The 22,579-nt window shown below is 42.3% G+C and overlaps 1 protein-coding gene across 8 annotated transcripts in view; it reads left to right on the forward strand.

Annotated features, from left to right (window-relative positions):
* Positions 1-22,579, forward strand: part of MITF (melanocyte inducing transcription factor) — a 245,109-nt gene that overhangs the window by 122,202 nt on the left and 100,328 nt on the right. Inside the window, exon 1 of one of the 8 annotated variants that reach the window (XM_048859192.2) lies at positions 1,697-1,768. The exons of the other annotated variants lie outside the window; for them this stretch is intronic. Coding sequence (XP_048715149.1) covers positions 1,731-1,768 — 38 coding nt within the window. The 5' untranslated portion in view covers positions 1,697-1,730. Of the gene's footprint in view, positions 1-1,696; positions 1,769-22,579 lie in introns of those variants that run through there. 8 annotated transcript variants of the gene reach the window in all.

The following is a 22,579-nucleotide window of genomic DNA, read 5'->3' on the forward strand; positions in this document are numbered from 1 at the left end:
TAAGAACATAGGACTGCTCAGAAAGCTGCAAGTAGGGACATTCTTTCCCGACTGGCAGATTACCATTGGTGATATTGAAATACCAGTAGTGATTCTGGGGGACCTAGTCTGACCCTTGCTCATGGAGCTGAACGCTGGCCATCTCAACAGTACCAAGGAAAGATTCAGCTACCAGCTCAGCAGATGCAGAATGACTGTTGGAATGTGCTTTTGGTAGATTGAAGGGATGCTGGAGCTTGCTCACTAGATTGAGAAATTTTTCTCACTGAGATCCAATGGTTATAGCTGCCTGTTGTGTACTGCGTAATATCTGTGAGGCAAAGGGGGAAATGCTGCCAGTCGGGTGGAGGCAGAGGTGGAGCAGCTGTCTGAACAGCCAGACACAGGCTGTTACAGAAGCCCAACATGGAGCTAAGAGGTTGAGGGAGGCTTTGAAAAAGCACTTTAAAGGTCAGCCACAGTAGTGCTGTCAGCTGGAGTGTTCTCCTGGCCTGGAGATTTGGCTGCTGCTAAGAATTGTGTAGTTCTTGCTTTACACGTATATATCTAGCTGGGTGTTTACCTGAATCTATGAATTCTGTGGCGCTTGGTCTGCATTTACAAGAACTGCTTACTTTGTCTACCACTATGCATTCTGATAAAAACAGACAGATGTACCACTGGATTTACAGCATAAGGGAAAGATATGTTTCAGAGCTCCCTTCCTTATTCACATATACATTCTCTAAATAAGAAATGCTTATTGACACTTCAGCTTTGTAGCGCCTTGGCACAGCACTGTTCTCCAGCCCCAGCAATGATGAGCGTGGCCTGCCATGGATGAAGGAGGGAAAGAAATTTGTTACATAAAGCTGTAAAAATTGTGTCCCTATTCTATGGGTATGAGTATAAGAAAATGGTACTGAAGGTTGGCACTGTTTTTTCTATAGGTGGTCATGGTTTTAGCTAATATTTCACTCCTGAGGGTCACAGAGGCTTAGAGAACACAGCTGCTACTGGCTTCCTCAAATTGCCTGGGTCTGTATGCTACTAACTTGTTTACTCCAATGGTGAAAGCTGAGCTCATCTCAGAGTGGCATGGGAACGTGTCCTACCATGGAAGAAGAAATAAGGCAGCCATCCCTAGAAACCTTGGAGAGAATTGCAGAGTATGACCATGAAAGCTTCATCAAAATATTTCAGGAGGATAAAAAGGACATCCATATGCACTGTTCTGTAGGCCCCTCACTTCCTCCTCTATTCCAACAGGGGGGATGCAAAGCAGATACTTTTTTGCTCTGTTCGTTGTATGAATAAAACAATATAAAGTCTATACCTGTTTGTCTTAACTTTGGGATGGGCCTGGCGCCATCTCTGAACTTAAATGTTGCAAGGAAAATGCATGCACACACTTAAGTTTCCTTCCCCTTTTATCAGACTCATCTGCACTAGCTTGGCAGGACTGGCTAGACTCTGGAGTCTCAAACAGGTCCTAACTCGTGGCATGGCTGGAGTCACCTGCCTCCTTTTTCCCCTCCCCCCCACCCCTCCCTTTCCACCTCCTCCTTGCTGTTCACAGCAGGGGTCTCTGTCTTGGGCTCTGCCAAGTACGGCATGTAGTACATTGTAGAAGCACCAGGTCTCTGGTGCAGAACCAGATCTGTTATTGTGTTCCCTATCGCTGATGAAGTTCCTTTGCTTTCACAGAACACTGCTGCCAATTCCTGTCGTACCCCTTTGCCTGCATCCCCATGGAATCTTCTGGAAGATGCCTACCTTTCTACAGCTGGTCTGTAGCTTTGCTTGCATAACCTCTTCTTCCCACAGACTCAGGAGATCTAATACTTCCTGTCCACTACAGGCAGGAACGCATCTAATACCTCTCTATGTTCATGGAGACGGCGAGGTTGGTTTGGCAGTTGCACATGACAAAGGAGAGCTTGTAGGTGTGCAATCGGGAAAAGGCATTTAAGAAACACTCAGTTTGAAAGCAGGGTAGGGTTTGACTTCTGGTCTCTGACTCTAGGCAGTGCACTTTAAAAGTGTGACCAGAGCTGTCACTGCCGCAGGCGTTGGGGTGTTGTGTGACCGCTGCTGGAGGACAGTTAGAGTTGACACAGATCAAGGAGTGTCTACACGCCCACTGTGTTGACCTCGGTAGGTTGACCGTGACGCTATGCTGTTCAGGGAGATGGTTTTACTGCATCACTGTAATGGGGCGCTTGTGTTGGCCAGAGACACATTTTAGTGTAGACACATGCACAGATAGGTTGACGCAAGGAGATTTATGTTGACCTAACTTTGTAGTGTAGACCAGGCTTTTGTGATTGATAATCCTTTTAAACAATTATGGCACACGCAAGTAACAAGACTGCCAATGTCTTTGTGGGAAGGGGAAAGATGTTGGTGCCACTCCTTGGAAAACTTATCTTTTTTTAGAAAGTTGAAAAGATTTTTACCTGAGAATTATAAGTGTTGAAAATGGGGTGTTCCTGTTAAACAGGCCATCGCTTTCTTCGAGAGAAGGAAAATTGTGATCAAGGAAAAAATGAAGAGAAGGAAGTGGGGTAAAAGAGATCTGTGACAGAGTACTGGGGATCAATAGCTGAGCGAGCAGTCTGGTCACTTAAACACCAATTAATTCCTCACTTGGTGGACCTGATGGAGCTTAATTAGTGGATTAGAATGTGTTGGAGGACTAATGAGCAAATTGTCGCATTAACGCAGGAGCTATAAGAAAGAAGGGACAAGCAGGAAGTGCAGGGGAGAGAGAGGCTAGCTAGCAGAGCCAGAACCAGGAAGGATCTCTGGGTAGAGAGTTCTCTTCCTTCTTCTCCCTTTGGCAGAGAGCTGAGGAGAAAATGTGACTGTAAATAGTATGGTGTATGGATCAGCAAGTGGTGAGAAGACCTTATATAAATAACCACCCCAGTGCAGTTTAACAACTGAAGGTTTCAGTCTGTGTAGACAGAGTAGAACAGGGGCAAGATGTCACCCTATCACTTCTGACCCATCTGCTCATTTCACAAATACCATTTTTTCTCCCTTACTTCTCTCTTATTCCACACGCCTCCCAGTTACCTTTCATCTCCTCTGTTTAAATCTTATACATGAAGCATCTCTGACCTCCATCCCCTTCTGGTGGGTGAAAATTTGTCTCCAGCTGGCACCCAGTAAAATGCTGGGGGAGCAGTAATGTTAACCAGGGCCACACAGTCAGATCCTTACTCTTACGTCCACTTGTATGCCTGTACAGTGGAAGGGACACTGGCTTTTTTAGGCTTCATGCAACATAACCTGGCCCCCTCCCACACATGCAAGATGCACAATTCTCATCTATCTCGTAAGAATTTGGAGCTGAATTGAGCTTGTAGGAATTTGAATCTGTGGCTCCAGCATGTTGAAATCTGGAATTTTAGAGACGCTGACAGGGTGGGATATGGTTGCACCAAATCCTGACCTCCATTTTATATTGTAATCTCCATTTTGTGCTAATGCTGAACACATCTAACCGTGCCCAAGGCAAGTTTGCTATGTTGTATTCCAGACAGTTACTCTTGCCAAGAAAGGAGCCTGATGCCTGGTTGGAGGTCTATCATGGAGCAATATAGGACCATCAACTAGGTCTCTCAACTGCTTGTCCAACTCCATGGAACAATGCATTTTCTACACAGGCGTGTTAGCATGGCTGGTAGATCTGCACCTTCTCAACTTGAGCACATGGTGAAAGGAGAGAGACTGTATTTAAGGGGACGGGATGCTTCTCTGAGTGGGGGAGGAGGGGCAGACCATTGCCACATAAAAGTAGAATGGCTAGGAGAGAGAAGGCAGGAGAGCCTTTGCTTAGCCTGAAATGCCGAGATGCCTCAGACACTCAGAAGGGGAAAGATCAGACGAGTGCTGTGTGTCTCTCAGGCCTTGTTGTTTCTCCAAAGATGAAGTAACCCTCCAGTGCTGCTTAATAGTGAAGAGACTAGTTAAGAAATTACTTTGCTAAATCTGTGGTTTCCAACTTTTCTGCCATGTTGTCCCTGAAGGGATTAGATTAAAAGTCCTAGGTTCAACTCTCTGCAGGAGTGTGTATAAGCAACTAGGAGTCTGGGGAGGTCGGAGGCTGTGGTTCCAGGGCCTGGGGTGGCTGGATTGCAGAGTCCCACATCCCAAGGAAGGGCTCAGAGAGAAGGTTGTAACCTGGACGTGTGCCTTACATACAAGTGCTGAGAATGGTGCCCAGACCCAGTGGACTTGGAAGCATGTGAATCCTCTTGCAACAGACTTGAGACCCTCCAGTTAGGGTCTGGGCCTAGTTGTGACCAAGACCGATAAGAAATTAGTCTACGTAATGCAAACACATACAAATTCTGTTGCGGGTTCTAGTGGTGGACCTATTGAAAGTCCACCATTATGTGGTATCTAAAGAAAGTAATTGGTACTTGAAGTGTCTCTCTCTCTCATGTTTTGAATTTATGGGTTCTGTTCCAGAGAGACACAAGAAAATGGAGTAATTATTGTGCTGGGTATAGAATGGGTGGAGTGAGGGTGTAGCGGGACTTGATGGCTGCCATCTGTAACTCTTTTTGCTTGCTGATGTCTTCATTAACAAGTTCAGCGAGAACTATCCGGTAGCAATTTTATGTGGCTCATATCATGAATGGAACTTTTCTCAAAATCATGAATGTCAATTTTATTCTAGCAAGAGTGAAACTAATTCTTCAACGACAGTTTCCTAAGCCATTAGCTGGGCTCGTTTTAAGAATGCTTTGAAATGTCACTCAGAATTTAATTATTTACGCTCTGAAAGACTGTGGTACCTCCCTTTTAATATTTCCTATTGATGGAAAGGACCATGAAACCAGCCAGGCTATGTTAGCTTGTTATTACGATCTTTCTGCTTATGTGCCTTATATTTTCTGGTAAGACTTAAAAATTAGTCAAAATAATTGATTGTAGTGTCATCACCGGCTCACAAGGTTTTGGTGCATCAAAGTGACTCTTCAAAAAATAAATAAAAATGGAATGCTGCTGCAGTCACTCGTAGCTTGTATGCAGCTTGTAAACTTAGGGGCAGAAATGTTCAGTGCTTGGTCTCTGCCTGAAGATGAGTTCTTTTGGAACGGCTGAGCCATGTGAATGAAAGGACCATGTTTTGAACAGTTTTACAGGCAAAACTGCTCCATCTTGAAAGGTGTCTTTTGGCATGGAACTAGCCATCCTCGAGGAGCAATCGTTTCCTTCTTCTGCAGGGTGTTTAGCTTTGTTTTGACCTGAGATCTGAACCTTTGAAGTGATCATGCAGAAGAATTATGATGGCCTGTGGAGTCTTCAATTACATGATGACATACTGTTTTTCCCACAGGCCTTATTCAGTGTTCAGGATTTTCCTGCCTTGGGGTGAATTAGGGTTGTGCAGTGAAGGAAACTTTTTTGTTTGTAAGGATCCCTGCCTCATTTGTTGCAGAAATTGAAAGGGGCTTAGTGAGCAAGGCAGGGGATTGCAGGAAGAGAGGATAGTTTCATGGTTATGTCAGCTGAATGAAATGGATTCCCTCCCTGCCTCTGCCACAGAATTCCTTTGTGATGCTAGCTAAGTCACTTAAGGCAGACTTTTCACAGGTGGTCACTAGTTGTGTGTTCCTTTCTTTCTAGGGGCCTGATTTGGTTCTCTAGGGTCTGATTTGCAGCAGTGCTGGGTGTTTACAATTGCAGCTGAAGTTGGTGGGAGCTGTGCTTGAACATATAAAGTGCTATAAACTGTGTACTGTGAAAAATCAGGTCATAGGTGGCTCAAAATTGGCACCCCAAATTAGTGAATACTCTTGACCTTTAAGCTTGCTTTGCCTAAAATTCCATTTGTAAAATGGAGATACTTCCGCTCACTCATCTCACAGGAGTATTGTGAGACTAGACTCATTAATTTTTGTGAAGCACTCCGACACCATAGCAATGAGCACCATAGAAAATCCTATGAGGAAATTAATAGTTCTGTCTTCAGAGCATGGTTTGAATAGCGTGCAGTAAGTAAGGCCTGGGGCCACTCATTGAGCAATGAGAGGACAGAATACTGAATAGATGTTAATTCAGTGAGTGGTGTCCATTCGGTGCACATAATGAGACAGGCGCCCTGTGGGGGAAAAAAATACAATCATGTAATTAAAGATTGTATCATATTGCATATGTGCAATGGGGATAAATTAAGGTTGCCCAGGCAATTGTCATTCTTACATTTCTTAACTTTTGTGAGCTGAAGTTTGCAACTGTAATGTTCTTTTAATGTAGTTTTTTGTGTAATTTCCTAGTTAAAAAAAAAAAACGCACTGAAAAAATAGATACCACTGTCTGGCATCTTATGACGCCCTTAGTAGGATGGTACCTTTTAGATCCAAAACTCAGACTTCTTCTGCTTGAGCTAATGAAGTAACTGATAGAGGATGACAACCTACTATTGCTGTGTGGACTAGCACTAGAGGGGAATGAGACACTGTGCCTGTGCTCTAATAGGCACAGAGTCTTCTGTCACAAGTCTGTGCTCTACTGCACCACAGTCTCCTTGTCCCAGTCCCATTGTCTTCACCTAATTAGTCTGTCTCTACTCATCAGTCTCCTTGTCCAGTGAGTCCTAATCTCACCCCACCAGGTTCCCAGTCTCCCTCACTCTACTGTATCCTGTGGCCCCTTATATCCAGACTGCTTGCCCAGCCAGTCCCAGGTCTCTCCCCAATTCCTTGGTCTCTTTCCCCCACCCTCACCCATGTTCCTTGTTACCACTGGCTCAGTCCCAATCTCCTATCTTGGGCTTCTCATCCCATCTCCATGTCCTCATCTTCCCCCAGTTCCTTGTCTTCAGTCTTTTCCCAGGCAGCTTCATTCTACCCCACACTTGAGCTCCTTGTCAGATATTTCCTCTCTTCCACACCTTTCCCCTGTTCCTCTGGTTCACAGTCTCCTGATTCACCTCTCTGCCAGCCGCCAGTCTCTGCCCCTGTGTGCCCCTCCCCCCCCAACCTTGTTCCATCCTAATCCTCCTCTGCAATGCTGTAGGTCTGGCTCTTGTCCCCTCTGCATTTGAATCGGGCTGCTTCCTTCTCCATGCAACCTGTTTGCCAGCAATAGGGACACTGAAAGCACAAGTAAGATGGGCTTCCTGCTGTCAGTTCCAGTGCCTGGTCTGGAGCAGCCAGCTTCACCCTGGAGCTCTGGACTCGAGGGGACATGCTCAGTTTTTCTATGGGGATGGTACATGCACAGCTTGGTCAACCTCAGGAACTGTAAGAGGCTCAGGCATGGTTGGTGAGGATGGAATCTTGGGAGATTTTAGCTGTTAAGATCTAGCAAGTCTCTACTGCGCATTTTCATAGGCTTATAACTTGGGTGGATTTTCACAGGGATGCCAAAAGGCCCAGCCCTGACACAAAGGCCACCTCTGCCCATTTGCAATTCCCTCCTCCACAGCATAGGGGCGCTAAAGGTTTCCAAAGAAAAGATGGCTAGAGAATTGAAAGATACATTGTCTTGCACTAATCTTATTCTCAGAAATGACTGAAATGTTGACTGAAACTTTCCAAAAAAAAAAAAATATCAGCTGGAGGCAGACCCTTGGCATGGAAACCATTCAGCTCAAACGGTTAATGTCTGGCAAAAGTATAAGCAACTGAAAGCAGGGTCTTATAGTGGAAACTGTTGGGCAGCCTTAATAACAGGTCTGGCAACTAAAGGATAACTAAAGACTGCAGCATACAAGCAAGCAAAGTGAACATTGCCAATAGTTAAACATGTATTTCCAAACTTTTTGGAGTGCTAAACTGCCATGTCTAGTCTATTAATTTTGTTGGTGGGTCTCTAGGTTGCTGTTGTATACATGCAATACCACTAAAACAGCAGGAGATCAATAGTTATCTTTTTCTTTGGCTTATACTTTATTTGATGGTGTGGTGAGCAGCATCCAATGAGATGGTGAGTGCTCTTTTCAGAAGTGTTGCAAAAACTCGCTGTCAAGATGGATATATTGCAGGAGTTCATATTTTGAGTGACATTGCCACATGGACTGTACACTCAAGTGGCTGTGACTACTGGCTGGGTAATCACATAACTAAAGACTGAGTCACCTTTGGGATTCAGTGTGTGTGTGTGTGTGTGTGTTCATTTTTTCTTCTTTTTAGTTTCCACATAAGACCCACTGAACTACTATTAAAATATTGCTTGTTCTTTTAATGTAATAAAACAGTTCAATGACACTTCTCAGACGAAAGCCTATTGAGAAGTGCTCACCTTGTGTTGTCCTCAGATTGTTCAGTCATTCTTCTGCTGACACATACTAGTCAAGCCTACTCTTGAACCTAAATATGTAATTTAATATACACATGAAAAGAACATGCTGGAAAATGAAATGGTTTGTTTGTTTCAAAATGCTAAAGGATACACAAGGCAAGAATATCCAAGTTAGAGTCATCAACAAAAATAAACATGACATTACCTTAGATGTGCTTGCAGTTCTGGCTCTTGTACGTCAGATCTTGTAAGCCAAATGATTAAAGCATAGACTTGCTAAGGGTATCAATAGATTACTTTAATGTTACTAAGGAAGTTTAAGAACTCAGCTTTATGCTGCTTCACTGGTTAAGTCTAGTCTTATTCAGAGTCCAAGCATTTCTCTTTGCTGGGGACCTTATTTTTGTCTTTGCATCTTTTCTTTTCCGCCCTTAAAGCTGCCACAGAACAGGAAGACACTCCTATTCTTGTGTCCACATATGGAAAACCAAATACACACGTGATCTGTTAGCACAAGTACACTCAATTAGTACCCTAAGTAGCAATATCAGAATTGCAGGGGGAGTAGGTAGTGACACCTGTATTTAGGTCACCTAACAGTTTCCACTGTAAAAGATTTTTGAGATGTCCTAATGCCTCCATTGTCTGTAGAAGGCCTTTGAAATTTAGCAGGGTCAAAGCCCTGAGGCTAGAGATGCCTTTAATTTGTCCCAGGAAATTCCAATCAGGATTTGCTGAGTTATAAACGGTTGAAAATCATCATTTCCCTTCTCCTGCTTGCATTCCTCAGGAAAGTGTTGACAACTTGCCAAAACATTAACTGACCAGAGGTAATGTATGCAGGGGGGAGGGGAGGCACACTGGGTCACATGCCCATGGCCCGAGTTGCTGCTTGGCTTGTACTGCGCATGCTCACGTGGACAGCATGCTGCCCTAGTAGGATTGCCAAGGCTCCAGGATTGTCCTGGAGTCTTCAGGAATTCAAGATTAACATTCAATTAAATATTGTGTCGTGTGATGAAACCTCCAGGAGTACATCCAACCAGAATTGGCAACCCTATGTCCTAGTACAAGCTGGTTGTTACTGGAGCAGCTACATCAGAGATTGGTGAGTGAGGGGAGGGGCAGGTAAATCTAGGCTGCTGGAGCCCCCCAAAAAGGAAAAATGTAAAAACCCAAGTTTTATGATTGTGCAGCAGTCACTTATACAGATTTTCTGTGTATGGACATGAACTACATTGAAAGAACATTTAAACTGGAAAGTTAAATACTTGGAAAAAATTTTAAAATGCCCAATTTAAGGTTACCCATGAAACCTTAATTCTAACCCCTTGTACATTTATAATACAGGCTTTAATTACATGATGACATTTTTTCCCCCTGGACTCCTGGCTCATTCAGTGCACCGTGCGGATGCAGAAGGTGTCAGAATTAAGGTTATATAGGCATCTGTGCATCTGGCATATCCTAACTGGAGTTCTTGACTTTGCAAATTAAATAGTGTGCTTTTAACAGATTTTTGTGTATAAAGAAAAAATGTATTACGTATAAACTTCGAAAAAATTGTGTATACATAGGCTATATCTTGGATGGGAGATTTGTGTCTGGACCCACACCTACTAGGATGCTTCAGCTCTCATTTTTATTGAAATAAATGGTTCAGATTTATTGGTCAGCATTACCTTCCCTTCTAAAACTGGGCGTTCTTTTTCTGCCTTCTTGAGAATAGGCCCAAGTTTGGATCTGTATTTTGCTGCAAGTACCTTTGTTGTGAAACAAATACCTTCACAAGTTTTGAGAAGCTGAAAATGACTTAGTAGTGATGTATAGTATTTAATTTAATTTTAACTTCTGCATTTGAACATGTACTGACTATATCTCTCTAGATATACTGAAATATGGAGCCATATGTGCAAATTTGCATCTCTGTTTCTAGTTTGTGATCAGTTTCTAGAAGAAATATTTGAGAATGTACTTGTGAGGAAATACGAGGAATTGATCGCATTCTCTCCAGTCCCATGTTTCTTAACTAAGAAAAGTAATTCTATACAAGTCAGTCTCCTGAATTGCTTTGTTTTGCAGAAATGGCTGTTGCTAGCAGTCTCTCTTCCATGTTTACTCCTAGCTATATGAAGAAACATCTGGCATATCTGGTCATGTGTCTAAAGGAGTTCTGGAAAAGCCCCTGCAGCACTTGCAGCATATTCTTAGACTACTGAAAATACTCATCCAGTGTCACATTTTTGTTTCCTTGTTTCTTTTTGCGCACGGGATAGCAAGCAACACCTTCTGTGAATAGTCATTTATCTTCTGCAATAGGTTTTTAAGGTGAATTTAAAGTCATGAAAGATGGCAGACTGATTATTGAGAAGACCATAAACCCTCCTTTTGACCCTAGAATAGGTACAGAATGGACAGCAGCAATGTAAGACTATCCTGAATATCTTGCCGGTGCTGATGGGATGCTATTTCCAGGGAAACCTTGTGATAACTAGCTGCAAGGCAGATGGGTATGGAAAAGTCATTAATGTTGTTCTGGTGACCTGTGTTCTTACCTACGTTGTCCCAAGCTTTTCTTTGTTCCTCAATTGATTTCAGTGCAGTTGAATATAGGTAATTCATAATAAAAGGGGTGGGACCATCTCATTACCTGATATTGCTGTGTGATACCTCTTCATAAGGAAGCTCTGTCACCTCATGTGTATATTCCAAATATCATTCCTAGTTGGTGGGGTAGAGGTGAGAAAACTAACCGGCCTAACTGAACTGTTGAGCCTTGGATACTGTTTTAGGAAGTGGGCATATCTTAATGGATTACAATTATTGTACTGCAGAAGCAAGGTGAGTGAAGTCAGGTGTAGTTTGGCTGAGGCTCTTCCAAAAAAACTCCTGCAACAAGTGACAATTGAGGGCTGAATGGTCTTTGAGAGCTCCTGTGCTAAGGACAAAACTTCCAGCAAGGACCTCAGGAACTCGCAGGGTTTGTGAATGGGGATTTGTTCTGATGATGGTCACTCTGGTCGTGGGTTTACCTTCCCAGATTCCAGGCCCCCCCATCTCTGGTGAAAGGTTTGTTTTGTTTCCTACGTTTGCTATAGGTTTTCCAGATAATTGAATGCACTCTTGATGAAACGAAAGATACACCTTGTCAAATGAGGCCTACATGAGTAATTCAACATGGGAGAGGCCTAATTTCTTATAAAATGGGATTTAAGAGGTAACTAGATCTGCAGGCTGAAAACAGGATGTTTGTGCTAAGAGAAGTAAATGTGTCAGTAAACTAAAAGACAGAATGTCTGAGCTAGCTAAGATAAGAGGGGAAACACCCAGAAAACCATTTACTAAGAACAAAATAACAGTGGACAAGAGAAGTCGGGAATGTAAACGTGAGGTAAAGTGTAAAGTCAGACATGGAGAGTGCATGGACTGAGTGTGCTGTACAGGGACTGGTTTCTGCAAAATAACCAAGCCAATCCCAAAACATGTAATCCAATATATAGTGAACGTAACATGATGTGTAGACTTATATAAAGGAAGGAGGTCATCTAGTCCAACCCCCTGCTCAAAGCAGGACCAATCCCCAACTAAATCATCCCAGCCAGGGCTTTGTCAAGCCTGACCTTAAAAAGGATGGTGTGACGAAGTGGGGCTGTTCTTAATGGTTCCTCTGAATAGTGTGGGGGTGCCTCAGTGTCCCCTAGGCAGTTCTTAAGAATCTAGGGGGTGGGATAAGGGTGTATGATCATTGCAGAGCCCTAGAGGGCAGGTGTGTGCAGGGGTCTGGACACAGAGAATGGCCAACACCCTGTTTCCTGGCAACTGATGGCCTGGGTCCATCCCCCCTGCAAGGTGAGAGCTAAAGGGTTGGAGAACAAAGGAATCAGGTGACCTCCTGGCCCGGGAAAGGAACAAAGCCCAGAGGCGGAGGGGCTGGTGGGAGTTTCAGTTTGGGGCTGTCTGGGACATTGAGTGAAGGGCAGACGTGGTTCACTGCCCCCCAAAATGGACCCAGCTGAGGGGTCCTGTTCTCTGCACCTACAAGCTCTGTTTTAGACCATGTTCCTGTCCTCTAATAAACCTCTGTTTTACTGGCCGGCTGAGAGTCCTGTCTGACTGCGGAGTTGGGGGGCAGGACCCTCTGGCTTTCCCAGGAGCCCCGCCTGAGCAGACTCACTGGGGGAAGGATATTCTATGATTCTAAGGGGTTTCTGTGTAACTTTGGATCTGTGATGTACGCTGCATCCATCCCATACGTTTGGGTGTTATCAACTCAGCATAGCATTGCGGTATGCCAAATAAAGATCACGGAGCGACAGTCTGGAGTTGAACTGAGTTCTTGGGAAGCTGAGTGGAAAGAGGTCTTGAAGGAAATCCTGACGTACCTGACATAAGGTGTAGAGAATTCTGGATGTGCTGTGCATTTAGTTTCTGTGAGGCAGGTCTTTACCTGTGGTTGTGGACTGCGGGGTGTGGTTGTTTTTGTTTTTGGGGTTTTTTTTTTTGTATGAAAGAGAAATTATCTCCTATTTGTTAGTGATGCAGACTGGGAAAAAGAGGTTCGGAACCAATATGTTTTAGTGTTTTGTTTAATGATAAATAACCACAAATATGCTGTGCCATGCAGGGTGTTCTTAAATTGGAATTACTTGTCACCAGCAGAGTCTTCTTGCAAAAGAGGTGTCCCATTCTGCTTTTTCCAACTACTTCATTTCCTTGAAACTGGTAAACAATTTTGTGGTTGAGCACTGTTCCAACATAACAGGTAGGCACAATTCCCTCTTTTTAACTAGTATGCTACAGAACTAGTGTATTTGAGAAGGAAGGACTGGATTCCTGTCCAGGTACTTTGGAAACTCACTTTTGCTTAAAAGAACTTTTCAGTTACTTACCAGACCTCTAGAGCTAGGTTGGGTTTGATAATTTGTAAATAAAATGTTTATAATGAAGGTTTCTCCCTTGAGCAATGTTCTGCACTAGGTATGCTTGTGACTTGGACAAAATGTGCCTATAGGCCAACCGTTTTATTCTGGCTACCTTGACGAAATATGGGTTTTGATGGTTTTTAGCTATGTAGAGATTTGATACAAGGCTTTAACATAGTTGACAGAGTTCTGCTAATAGGTTTTGAATAGTGGTAAAGAAGGCCAGACCCGTGAGTCTCTAAAAATGATTAATACTTCTAGAGACAAGCTTAATTACAGGGAGTAAATAAGAATATTTAGCATGATGCCTGAAGGTTGGGCCATGTGAGTGACTGCCTGTCATATGCATATAATATTTGGTATCTATGTGGCTCTAAGTATACATACATTGTTGACTTGCTGCTAATCAACATTATCTCTTTACAGCTAAAGGCTCTCATTGCTCATCTCATTTATGAGTAGCTGATGCCTTTTTACATTTGGATTTATGAAATGTTCCTCTCCTGTGCTTTGGGTGAATGTACAAATACCTCAATACAGAATCACATAAATCTAGACTGAACAGACATCCAAAACCAAACTTTCTCCAGTAGCATGACCCATTGTACCCAATCACTTCCCCTCTTGCCCAATTCTCATCTCCTTTGCAAAAATATAAGGGGACTGTGTAGTCCCTGCGCTATGGCCTGAAGGTCAACAATACTTTAGGATCTGACAGGCCAAGTGGAGAATCACGATCCAGAGCGGAGGATCATTAGGTTCTGATTTTATCAGAGCACTTTTTTCTGGTTCCCCAGGTGGTGTTCTTATAACTAGGGAAAACTTGCTTGCAATCTCAGCAAATTTGATAAATCTTGGCACAGAAGAAAAATTAATTTGGCCTGTTCCCAGGAGCTGAGTTTAGGTAATATGGTTTATGCTTGAGTCGTTAGTGATCAATCACTGCAGAGTGTTTGCTTCACTTCCAAGCTCTAGTGTATAGTCTGGTAACTCTGGATGCCATGAATAATGGAGCCGCTGCTGTATAGCCTGGAAAATACAGGGCACGTGCAACTGAGACCATACTTGGATATGTACATGTACAGTAAGGTTGTGTAGATTGTGTCCTTTTTAACTATTTATATGCTATGCAGTTTTCCACATTCTTGCTGTTGGAGTTTTGTCACTGAATATTTTCCAGGACCAGTTTTTTCCAGTAACACTTTTTTGGTTGTTTTTTTCATTTCATTTTTTTTTTAATTGAAGTGGAGTCAAAAATAGGAGCAGTTTATTCTCCAAAGAGGGAAACAGATTTCCACAAGCTATGAAAATTGAAGATTGGTTTTTCAACCCCAAAGATAGCACTTAAAGGCCTAATAAACCACACTTATGTGTGTGTTTGTTTAGTATAGTGGATGTCCTAGCTATATGCTGCATTTGGATTTTGGATACATCAGAATAAACTAGCTAAAAATAATGGTGACAGTGTTGGAATTTTCACTGTGTTTTTTGTCAGGCTTGAATCATAAATTCTGAAGAAGAGCTAATGAGATTTTTTTTCTCAACCTTAAAATCAAATTGGTGGAATTGGTGTACTAACAGATTGCAGATCACAGTCTGAGACTTTGCAAAGCAGGCTACAAGCTCTACACCTTACTCATTTTGTAATATTTATTTGTTGGACCATTTCCTGTGACATTTTCTACATTGGTTGAAGTTAATTACTTTCAAAATTAAATACTCCAAACTGTGTAGCCATAACAGTTGTTACAACAACAGTTGACAAAATCTTTACTAAAAGAAAAGGAGTATTTGTGGCACCTTAGAGACTAACCAATTTATTTGAGCATAAGCTTTCGTGAGCTACAGCTCACTTCATCCGACGAAGTGAGCTGTAGCTCACGAAAGCTTATGCTCAAATAAATTGTTAGTCTCTAAGGTGCCACAAGTACTCCTTTTCTTCTTGCGAATACAGACTAACATGGCTGTTACTCTAAAATCTTTACTGTTTTTCAAACTGCAAAAGTTTTTCCAGTGTGTAAATATTATCCACTAATGCATGGTTCTCGGTTACTTCATCTACATATCCGTTTGTGGCTGACTGTTTGGAGGAGTGTGACTGTGGCTAAGCAGATAGCTATTGCAATAAAACCTGCGTGTTCAGTGTTGCCCTCCATTGGATGAAATTTTGGTTCCAATGAGGTCAGTGGTAAAACTCCCATTGATTTCATTGCGGCTAAGATTTCACGCTGGTTTTGAAAAAGCTCCATGGAGTTGTTGCTCCTAAACTCCTCTCTGACCTTCTACCACCTACTCACCCTTATATACGCTTCCTCCCAGTTTGTCTCCTGTCCATTTACTCTGTATGGGCTGCTGTTGTACTTATGCTGCCCCATATATGAAATTACCTATGAGTCACTATATTTCTTAAAAAATCTTGCACTGTCACCCGCCTACATCTGAATCTGATGCCCCAGTCCCTTGATTGTAACTAGTCTCTGAGCATATTTACCAGCCTTTTAACTCTTGAATATGTTTCAGGTTTCTCTTTTTAATTCACTTGATCTTCATCTATTGTCTTTTATTTTTTTCCTTTCTGCCTCCGACCGTCTCCATAGTCAGCTCTGTAAAGATCCCCTCTCTGCTTTACGTTGCCACTTTGTAAAATGTTTTCAATAGAGCTGGTCAAAAAAATGTTCAACAGAACGACCTTCAGTGCAGGTTAGTAAATATCCACAATGTTTCATGGAAACATGTTGATTTTTGGCTGCTTTTGACTGAAAAGACAGAATATTTTGGTTAGATTTTTATATAAAAATATTTATAATATATTCAATACAAAAGTCGATTTCAAATGAATTGAAACAAACGGCTGTTAGTCCTGAACGAAAACTTTTTGGAATTTTCACTTTGCAGGAAATTTCTACATTTCAGCTTTTTGTTCTGATTGGCAACAAACAAAAACAGGAAATGTTGGAATTTTCTTCCAGTTCCTGACCAGCTCTGACTTTCACATACTTTGTATGGAAGGCTGGAGCTTTTTTTCCCCTTTTTCTTTTTCTTTTTTTAAGGTGTTTTTTCAGAAACACTCTTCAGTTATTTCCTAATTTTAAATTAGGAAGCATATAAACAAAAGATTGTTTATATGCTCTGAATGTCAGTTCAGATCTCCTGATGTCTTGTTTTCTAAAACACTGAGGAAATATATGGAAAGGCACTAGATACGTTAAGAGAATGATGATGGAATGTGGAAACCATCACCTATGGATCAAGATGTTCACATTTAGCCTAGTGATCAACAGCCGTTCCAATCAGACAGGAGTCTAGCCTTTGTGGAATGAGTTCAGTATGTAGTGAGCAAACAGACTGGTTGAATCTCTGAGAACAACATCCTTAGGAAGAGGAATGTGTGTAATTTTATTCGGAATATTGTCATTATTCTCTGTGGTGATTTCTGTCCATTATTCTGTTCATTTAACAAGTTTTTAGATTAAATCTGACTGGTCAATGGTAGTATGTTCCTCTTTCCTTTTTTACATTTTATGTTGAGTTGTGATGATTCTGTTGTTATTCATATTGTTGGCTGTTCCCTTTTTTTTAAGATGTAAATCTTTCCCAGACTAGTTCTGTTTCCAGAGTGAATAATGTAAGCGTCTCTCTTGTTAGTGCAAGAATCTAAAAGTGAATCACTATCATAGCTCTGTTTGTGTTCTTATTTTGGTCAGTATTATTAAACATAACACCTAAATCAGGTTTTTCATAGCAGAGAGTTATGTCCTAGTAGAGTTTTAAAAAAACATTAATTACTACACTGCTGGTATCCCTGCATTTTCCATCTATTGTCAGCAGTCCATTCACAACTACAGTACTGCTTGTTTGGTTTTCTGTAATTACTCCCATTCTGTGCTTCTCTTTCCACTTGCACAGATTCCTTCTGAGGCTGGAATCAAGATCAGAATGTTGGTATTCTAAGTTCTGAAACCAAAAAAAAAAAAAATTAGTTTTTACAGTAACTACCCTTTGATTGGTTTCAGAGGAACAGCCGTGTTAGTCTGTATTCGCAAAAAGAAAAGGAGGACTTGTGGCACCTTAGAGACTAACCAATTTATTTGAGCATGAGCTTTCGTGAGCTACAGCTCACTTCATCAGATGTATACCGTGGAAACTGCAGCAGACTTTATATACACACAGAGAATATGAAACAATACCTCCTCCCACCCCACTGTCCTGCTGGTAATAGCTTATCTAAAGTGATCAACAGGTGGGCCATTTCCAGCACAAATCCAGGTTTTCTCACCCTCCACCCCCCCACACAAATTCACTCTCCTGCTGGTGCTAGCCCATCCAAAGTGACAACTCTTTACATAATCAAGTCAGGCTATTTCCTGCATAGATCCAGGTTTTCTCACATCCCCCCCACCCCCATACACACACAAACTCACTCTCCTGCTGGTAATAGCTCATCTAAACTGACCACTCTCCAAGTTTAAATCCAAGTTAAACCAGAACATCGGGGGGGGGGGGGGGTAGGAAAAAACAAGAGGAAACAGGCTACCTTGCATAATGACTTAGCCACTCCCAGTCTCTATTTAAGCCTAAATTAATAGTATCCAATTTGCAAATGAATTCCAATTCAGCAGTTTCTCGCTGGAGTCTGGATTTGAAGTTTTTTTGTTTTAAGATAGCGACCTTCATGTCTGTGATTGCGTGACCAGAGAGATTGAAGTGTTCTCCGACTGGTTTATGAATGTTATAATTCTTGACATCTGATTTGTGTCCATTTATTCTTTTACGTAGAGACTGTCCAGTTTGACCAATGTACATGGCAGAGGGGCATTGCTGGCACATGATGGCATATATCACATTGGTGGATGTGCAGGTGAACGAGCCTCTGATAGTGTGGCTGATGTTATTAGGCCCTGTGATGGTGTCCCCTGAATAGATATGTGGGCACAATTGGCAACGGGCTTTGTTGCAAGGATAAGTTCCTGGGTTAGTGGTTCTGTTGTGTGGTATGTGGTTGTTGGTGAGTATTTGCTTCAGGTTGCGGGGCTGTCTGTAGGCAAGGACTGGCCTGTCTCCCAAGACTTGTGAGAGTGTTGGGTCATCCTTTAGGATAGGTTGTAGATCCTTAATAATGCGTTGGAGGGGTTTTAGTTGGGGGCTGAAGGTGACCGCTAGTGGCGTTCTGTTATTTTCTTTGTTAGGCCTGTCCTGTAGTAGGTAACTTCTGGGAACTCTTCTGGCTCTATCAGTCTGTTTCTTTACTTCTGCAGGTGGGTATTGTAGTTGTAAGAAAGCTTGACAGAGATCTTGTAGGTGTTTGTCTCTGTCTGAGGGGTTGGAGCAAATGCGGTTGTATCGCAGAGCTTGGCTGTAGACGATGGATCGTGTGGTGTGGTCAGGGTGAAAGCTGGAGGCATGCAGGTAGGAATAGCGGTCAGTAGGTTTCCGGTATAGGGTGGTGTTTATGTGGCCATTGTGTATTAGCACTGTAGTGTCCAGGAAGTGGATCTCTTGTGTGGACTGGACCAGGCTGAGGTTGGTGGTGGGATGGAAATTGTTGAAATCATGGTGGAATTCCTCAAGGGCTTCTTTTCCATGGGTCCAGATGATGAAGATGTCATCAATATAGCGCAAGTAGAGTAGGGGCTTTAGGGGACGAGAGCTGAGGAAGCGTTGTTCTAACCCAATATGTGCTTTAAGAATCTCATCTCAGGATCTAGGTATGATGTTTTGCCACTTGTGCACTTCAGTTTCAAGTATCAGATAATTTGGTTCCATTTTGGAACGGATTTCATTTTTAATACTCTCACCTAGTTTTAAAAATCAGTCCAAAGCTTTCTTACTGCTTTTAAGCTCTTTGTGCAGTAATTTTTTGGCCTGCATGTTTTGTTTTTTGTACATTGCAAAGCATAATGGGGCTCATGTTTGGTGCTGTATGTGCTAATAAACAGTGAGCTAAATCACCTCTTTTGAAACTCATTCAGTTCCAGTGGAGTTACATGGGAATGAATTTGGCCCAATAATTCAGCTTCCTGTTGTGCAAGAGTGGTACTCTGTTGTCACATCGTACTGTGAAACAGTAAAAAGTACATTTACAAATGAATAAAGAACCTTTTTATGCCTCAGCAGAAGTCTTTATAGAAGGTAACATGTATTTGAGCCAAATGTCATGGAGTAGAAATTGGAAATATCGATACACTAGTGTGATGAACTGGAGCTATATCTGCACAGCTTATGCATTCTGATTGATATTGTGATGTATTATGGGGGAAAAAAAAAACCTGTATCATCTGTGCCTACAGGTATGTGGATATACCATTGCTGACAGGCCCTGTATAGCAGATACGTACCAGGACAGGGACAATGGGAAACACTTAATATTAATAATGGTACTTAAACCTCGTGGAATGTTATGTTAAAAAAGCAGCTGCATCCTTAGGTATTTTTTTTAAGCTGTTTCCTCTGAAGGGAGGGTGTATGTAAGTGCAGTGGAAAGTTACCAGGAGGAGAACAAAAGAGGCCAGGTGACCAGAAGAGATTTAAATTAAAAGCCACACAGAAACAGAGGGGGCCAGATGTGAAGAGGAAGCATGGGGCAAGGGAGAGCAAAGTCACAGAAGCTGAGGAAGGTGACTCCAGGAGGGAGAGGCCACGTAGCAGGTAGCAGCCACATGGGGAAGGGAGACCTGCCCACTTTCCTGAGCCCAAAGGACTTGGACCTCAGCTCCGAGACTGCCCTGGAGTGGTAAGATTGAGGCAGGGACATGTGTTTTAGTGTTCTGTATGATTTGTACTCTCCTGTGCTTGCTTTACATGATTAAGTGTAAAAAGAGCATAAAAGTGTTAGTGCAAATTGTCACTCTGTATTTAACTGCTTCACAATTACTGCTTTCCCTTGTGGCAGTCTAGTTAAACTAGAAGCTTCACACCTTTCAGGTGAAGTTCTGGGAGAGCCGTATGTTTAAGTTGGGGTATCTTGGGAGTTAGCGTTGAGGAGCCCCATTTCTGAGAAGGGGTAACAGACTGAGAGTCAGTGCCCAAGGAAAGTGCTAAGGGAGGAACCCAGGGGATCCAGAGAACAGAGGCTTGGATTCTTCTCACAGCAGTCTTAGAGGAAGGCCAGGAGAGGGTGCTTGCTAGCATCTGTGACAACTAGTGAAAACTTAATTAACCTTTTTAAGAAGGATAAAGGCCAAGATGATCAATAATGACACATGATTTTGGGTGCTTCCTTTTTCAGGTGCCCAGTTTGACACACTTTAAAGTGGCGGGCCTGTGTTCTCTCAAAATCAGTCCCTTTATAAAAGTGTCAATTTGTGTACCCAAAATGAGTAGTTGCTCTTAATTCATCTTGCCAAGGGGCCTGAGGCAAAGCCTGTTGGTGTCAGTGGGAGTCTTTCTGCTGACTTCAGGCAGCTTAGGACTAGGCCCTAAAACCTTATTGCAGTTTATTTAAATACAGGGCTGTACTAAAAGTAGGAGCTTTATGAATAAAGTTTGATGACCGATTAGTGTGACTTGGCTGCTCAGGGAATAGCTATGCTTCCATTCCAATTCAAGAGAAATCAGCTTTGTACAGACCTGAAGGCATCTAAGTATACCCAAAGTTTTATCTGAGTAGATAGCCATGCACCATGTTCTGTCTTTGTTCAAAAATATAGTGCAATATGTATGAAATATCTTTAATATGTACTTTCATATCATTAATTGTGTCTGAGTAAGAAAGAATTGTCCATCTTTAACTCCACTGTTAAAGAACTGAATAGCAGAATGCAACAGTTCCAAGTGTGCCGTGTGAGGCGCTCCCAGTTCTATAAAGGGTTTACAGTAACACCCTAGAAAGACCACTTGAACAGGTCTTTCCTAAACTGGGAAGATGTCAGAAACCTTCTGGATGAATCAGCTAGGTCAGTCAGGATGCAGACCTGTCAGGAAAAAGGATCACTTGAAAGGCACATCTCTTTATTGTGCCCAGGCATTCCTGTAATTGCCTTGGGGATAATCCGTATGGGTTTAATGAAAGGTTTGTTATAATTGATGAATCATACCCATGTTTGTGCAAGAAAGGCTTTTGCCATGGTTTTCCCACTATCATTTCACAGCTTCTCTTCTCTTCTCCCTCTCCACCCCCGCCCCCTTCCCCCACTTGACGGCTTGCTTGCTCACACAACATGATAATAGTTGGAGGACGGGTTTAGTCACTTCAGTCTCTGTTATTGTTTAATTGGACAAGGTGGATGAGTTAATATCTTTCATTGGGCCAACTGATATGTTCTGGGATGCAATCCAGACTGGTGAAAAGTTGTCACCTCTTAACTTATAACCCTTAAGTGCCTTCAAGCTTTGTTACTCTAACGCTCTGCCTGGAATGCCCACAGTAAGTAACAAGCATGCGCTTTATCTGTATGTATTGGGCAGCCCTGGTCCAACTCTTTAGATCCAGGAGCCTGCCTGTAATGCCACCTACTTCCACTGGTCTTCACCAGCCTTAGTTAACGTCTGGTAAGGTGATAGTAGCTCACCCACCTCATCTGTCTGATATCTTGGGACCAACACAGTTACAAAAACACTGCATACGTTGCTTAGTTAGAGAGTTAAGCATGCCTGTGATGAGCAGACTGGCCAAGTCACAGTAATGCCTCTACTTTCCTTTTTAAATTTCATTATTACTATTTATTTGTATTATCCTAGCACCTAGGAGTCCCAGACATGGTCCAGGATCCCATTGTGGTAGGTGCTATATAATCTTTCTGGGATTCCAAATACCAGAGGTCCCTGAGTTGGAAAGCTGAGATCTAGGTTTGGATTCAGACTTTTCCCCCACAAAGTTCAGGGATCACTAATGGATGAAACAGAGTTTAAGCACAGTCTTGTTTTTCTCTCATGTCATCCCTTTATGTGAGGAGCAACTCCTAGTCAATGATCCAATGAATATCTGTGAAGTTAAGCATACGCATAACTGTTTGATGGGTCAGGGCCTAGTATGGTACAGGAAAACAGTACTGGATCTGTGCAAGGAAATGTTTCATGCAGCATTTCAACCTCTAAACATTCTGAGTAGCAAAAGGAACAGAGCTATTATTAGTGATGATGAGTGTGGGACTTTCATAAAGTAGCAGTCATTACTCATCTGTTTTCATTTGCAGAAGTTTTCTAGCAAAAAGCAGGCACAAATGTAATAGCAGAGGCTAGGAGGTGGATAGTAGGAGGGGAAAAGTGCTATCCATTTCTGAAAGCTAGTGCTTAGTAAGACCTTTCTGTATAGCTTTGGTTTTGTGGCCATCAGAAACGCAGTTGATTGGGAACTCTTGCCTCGCTGGGTCAAAAAGTAAAAAAAAAAAAAATGAATTCAGAGGGTAAGTTTTGAGTTTTTTTGTTTTGTTTGTTAGTGTAAAATATGGTGCTTTTGTATCAAACAACTTCTGTTT

Source organism: Caretta caretta, chromosome 7 (genome assembly GCF_965140235.1).
Source record: "Caretta caretta isolate rCarCar2 chromosome 7, rCarCar1.hap1, whole genome shotgun sequence".
NCBI classification, from domain to species: domain Eukaryota; kingdom Metazoa; phylum Chordata; order Testudines; family Cheloniidae; genus Caretta; species Caretta caretta.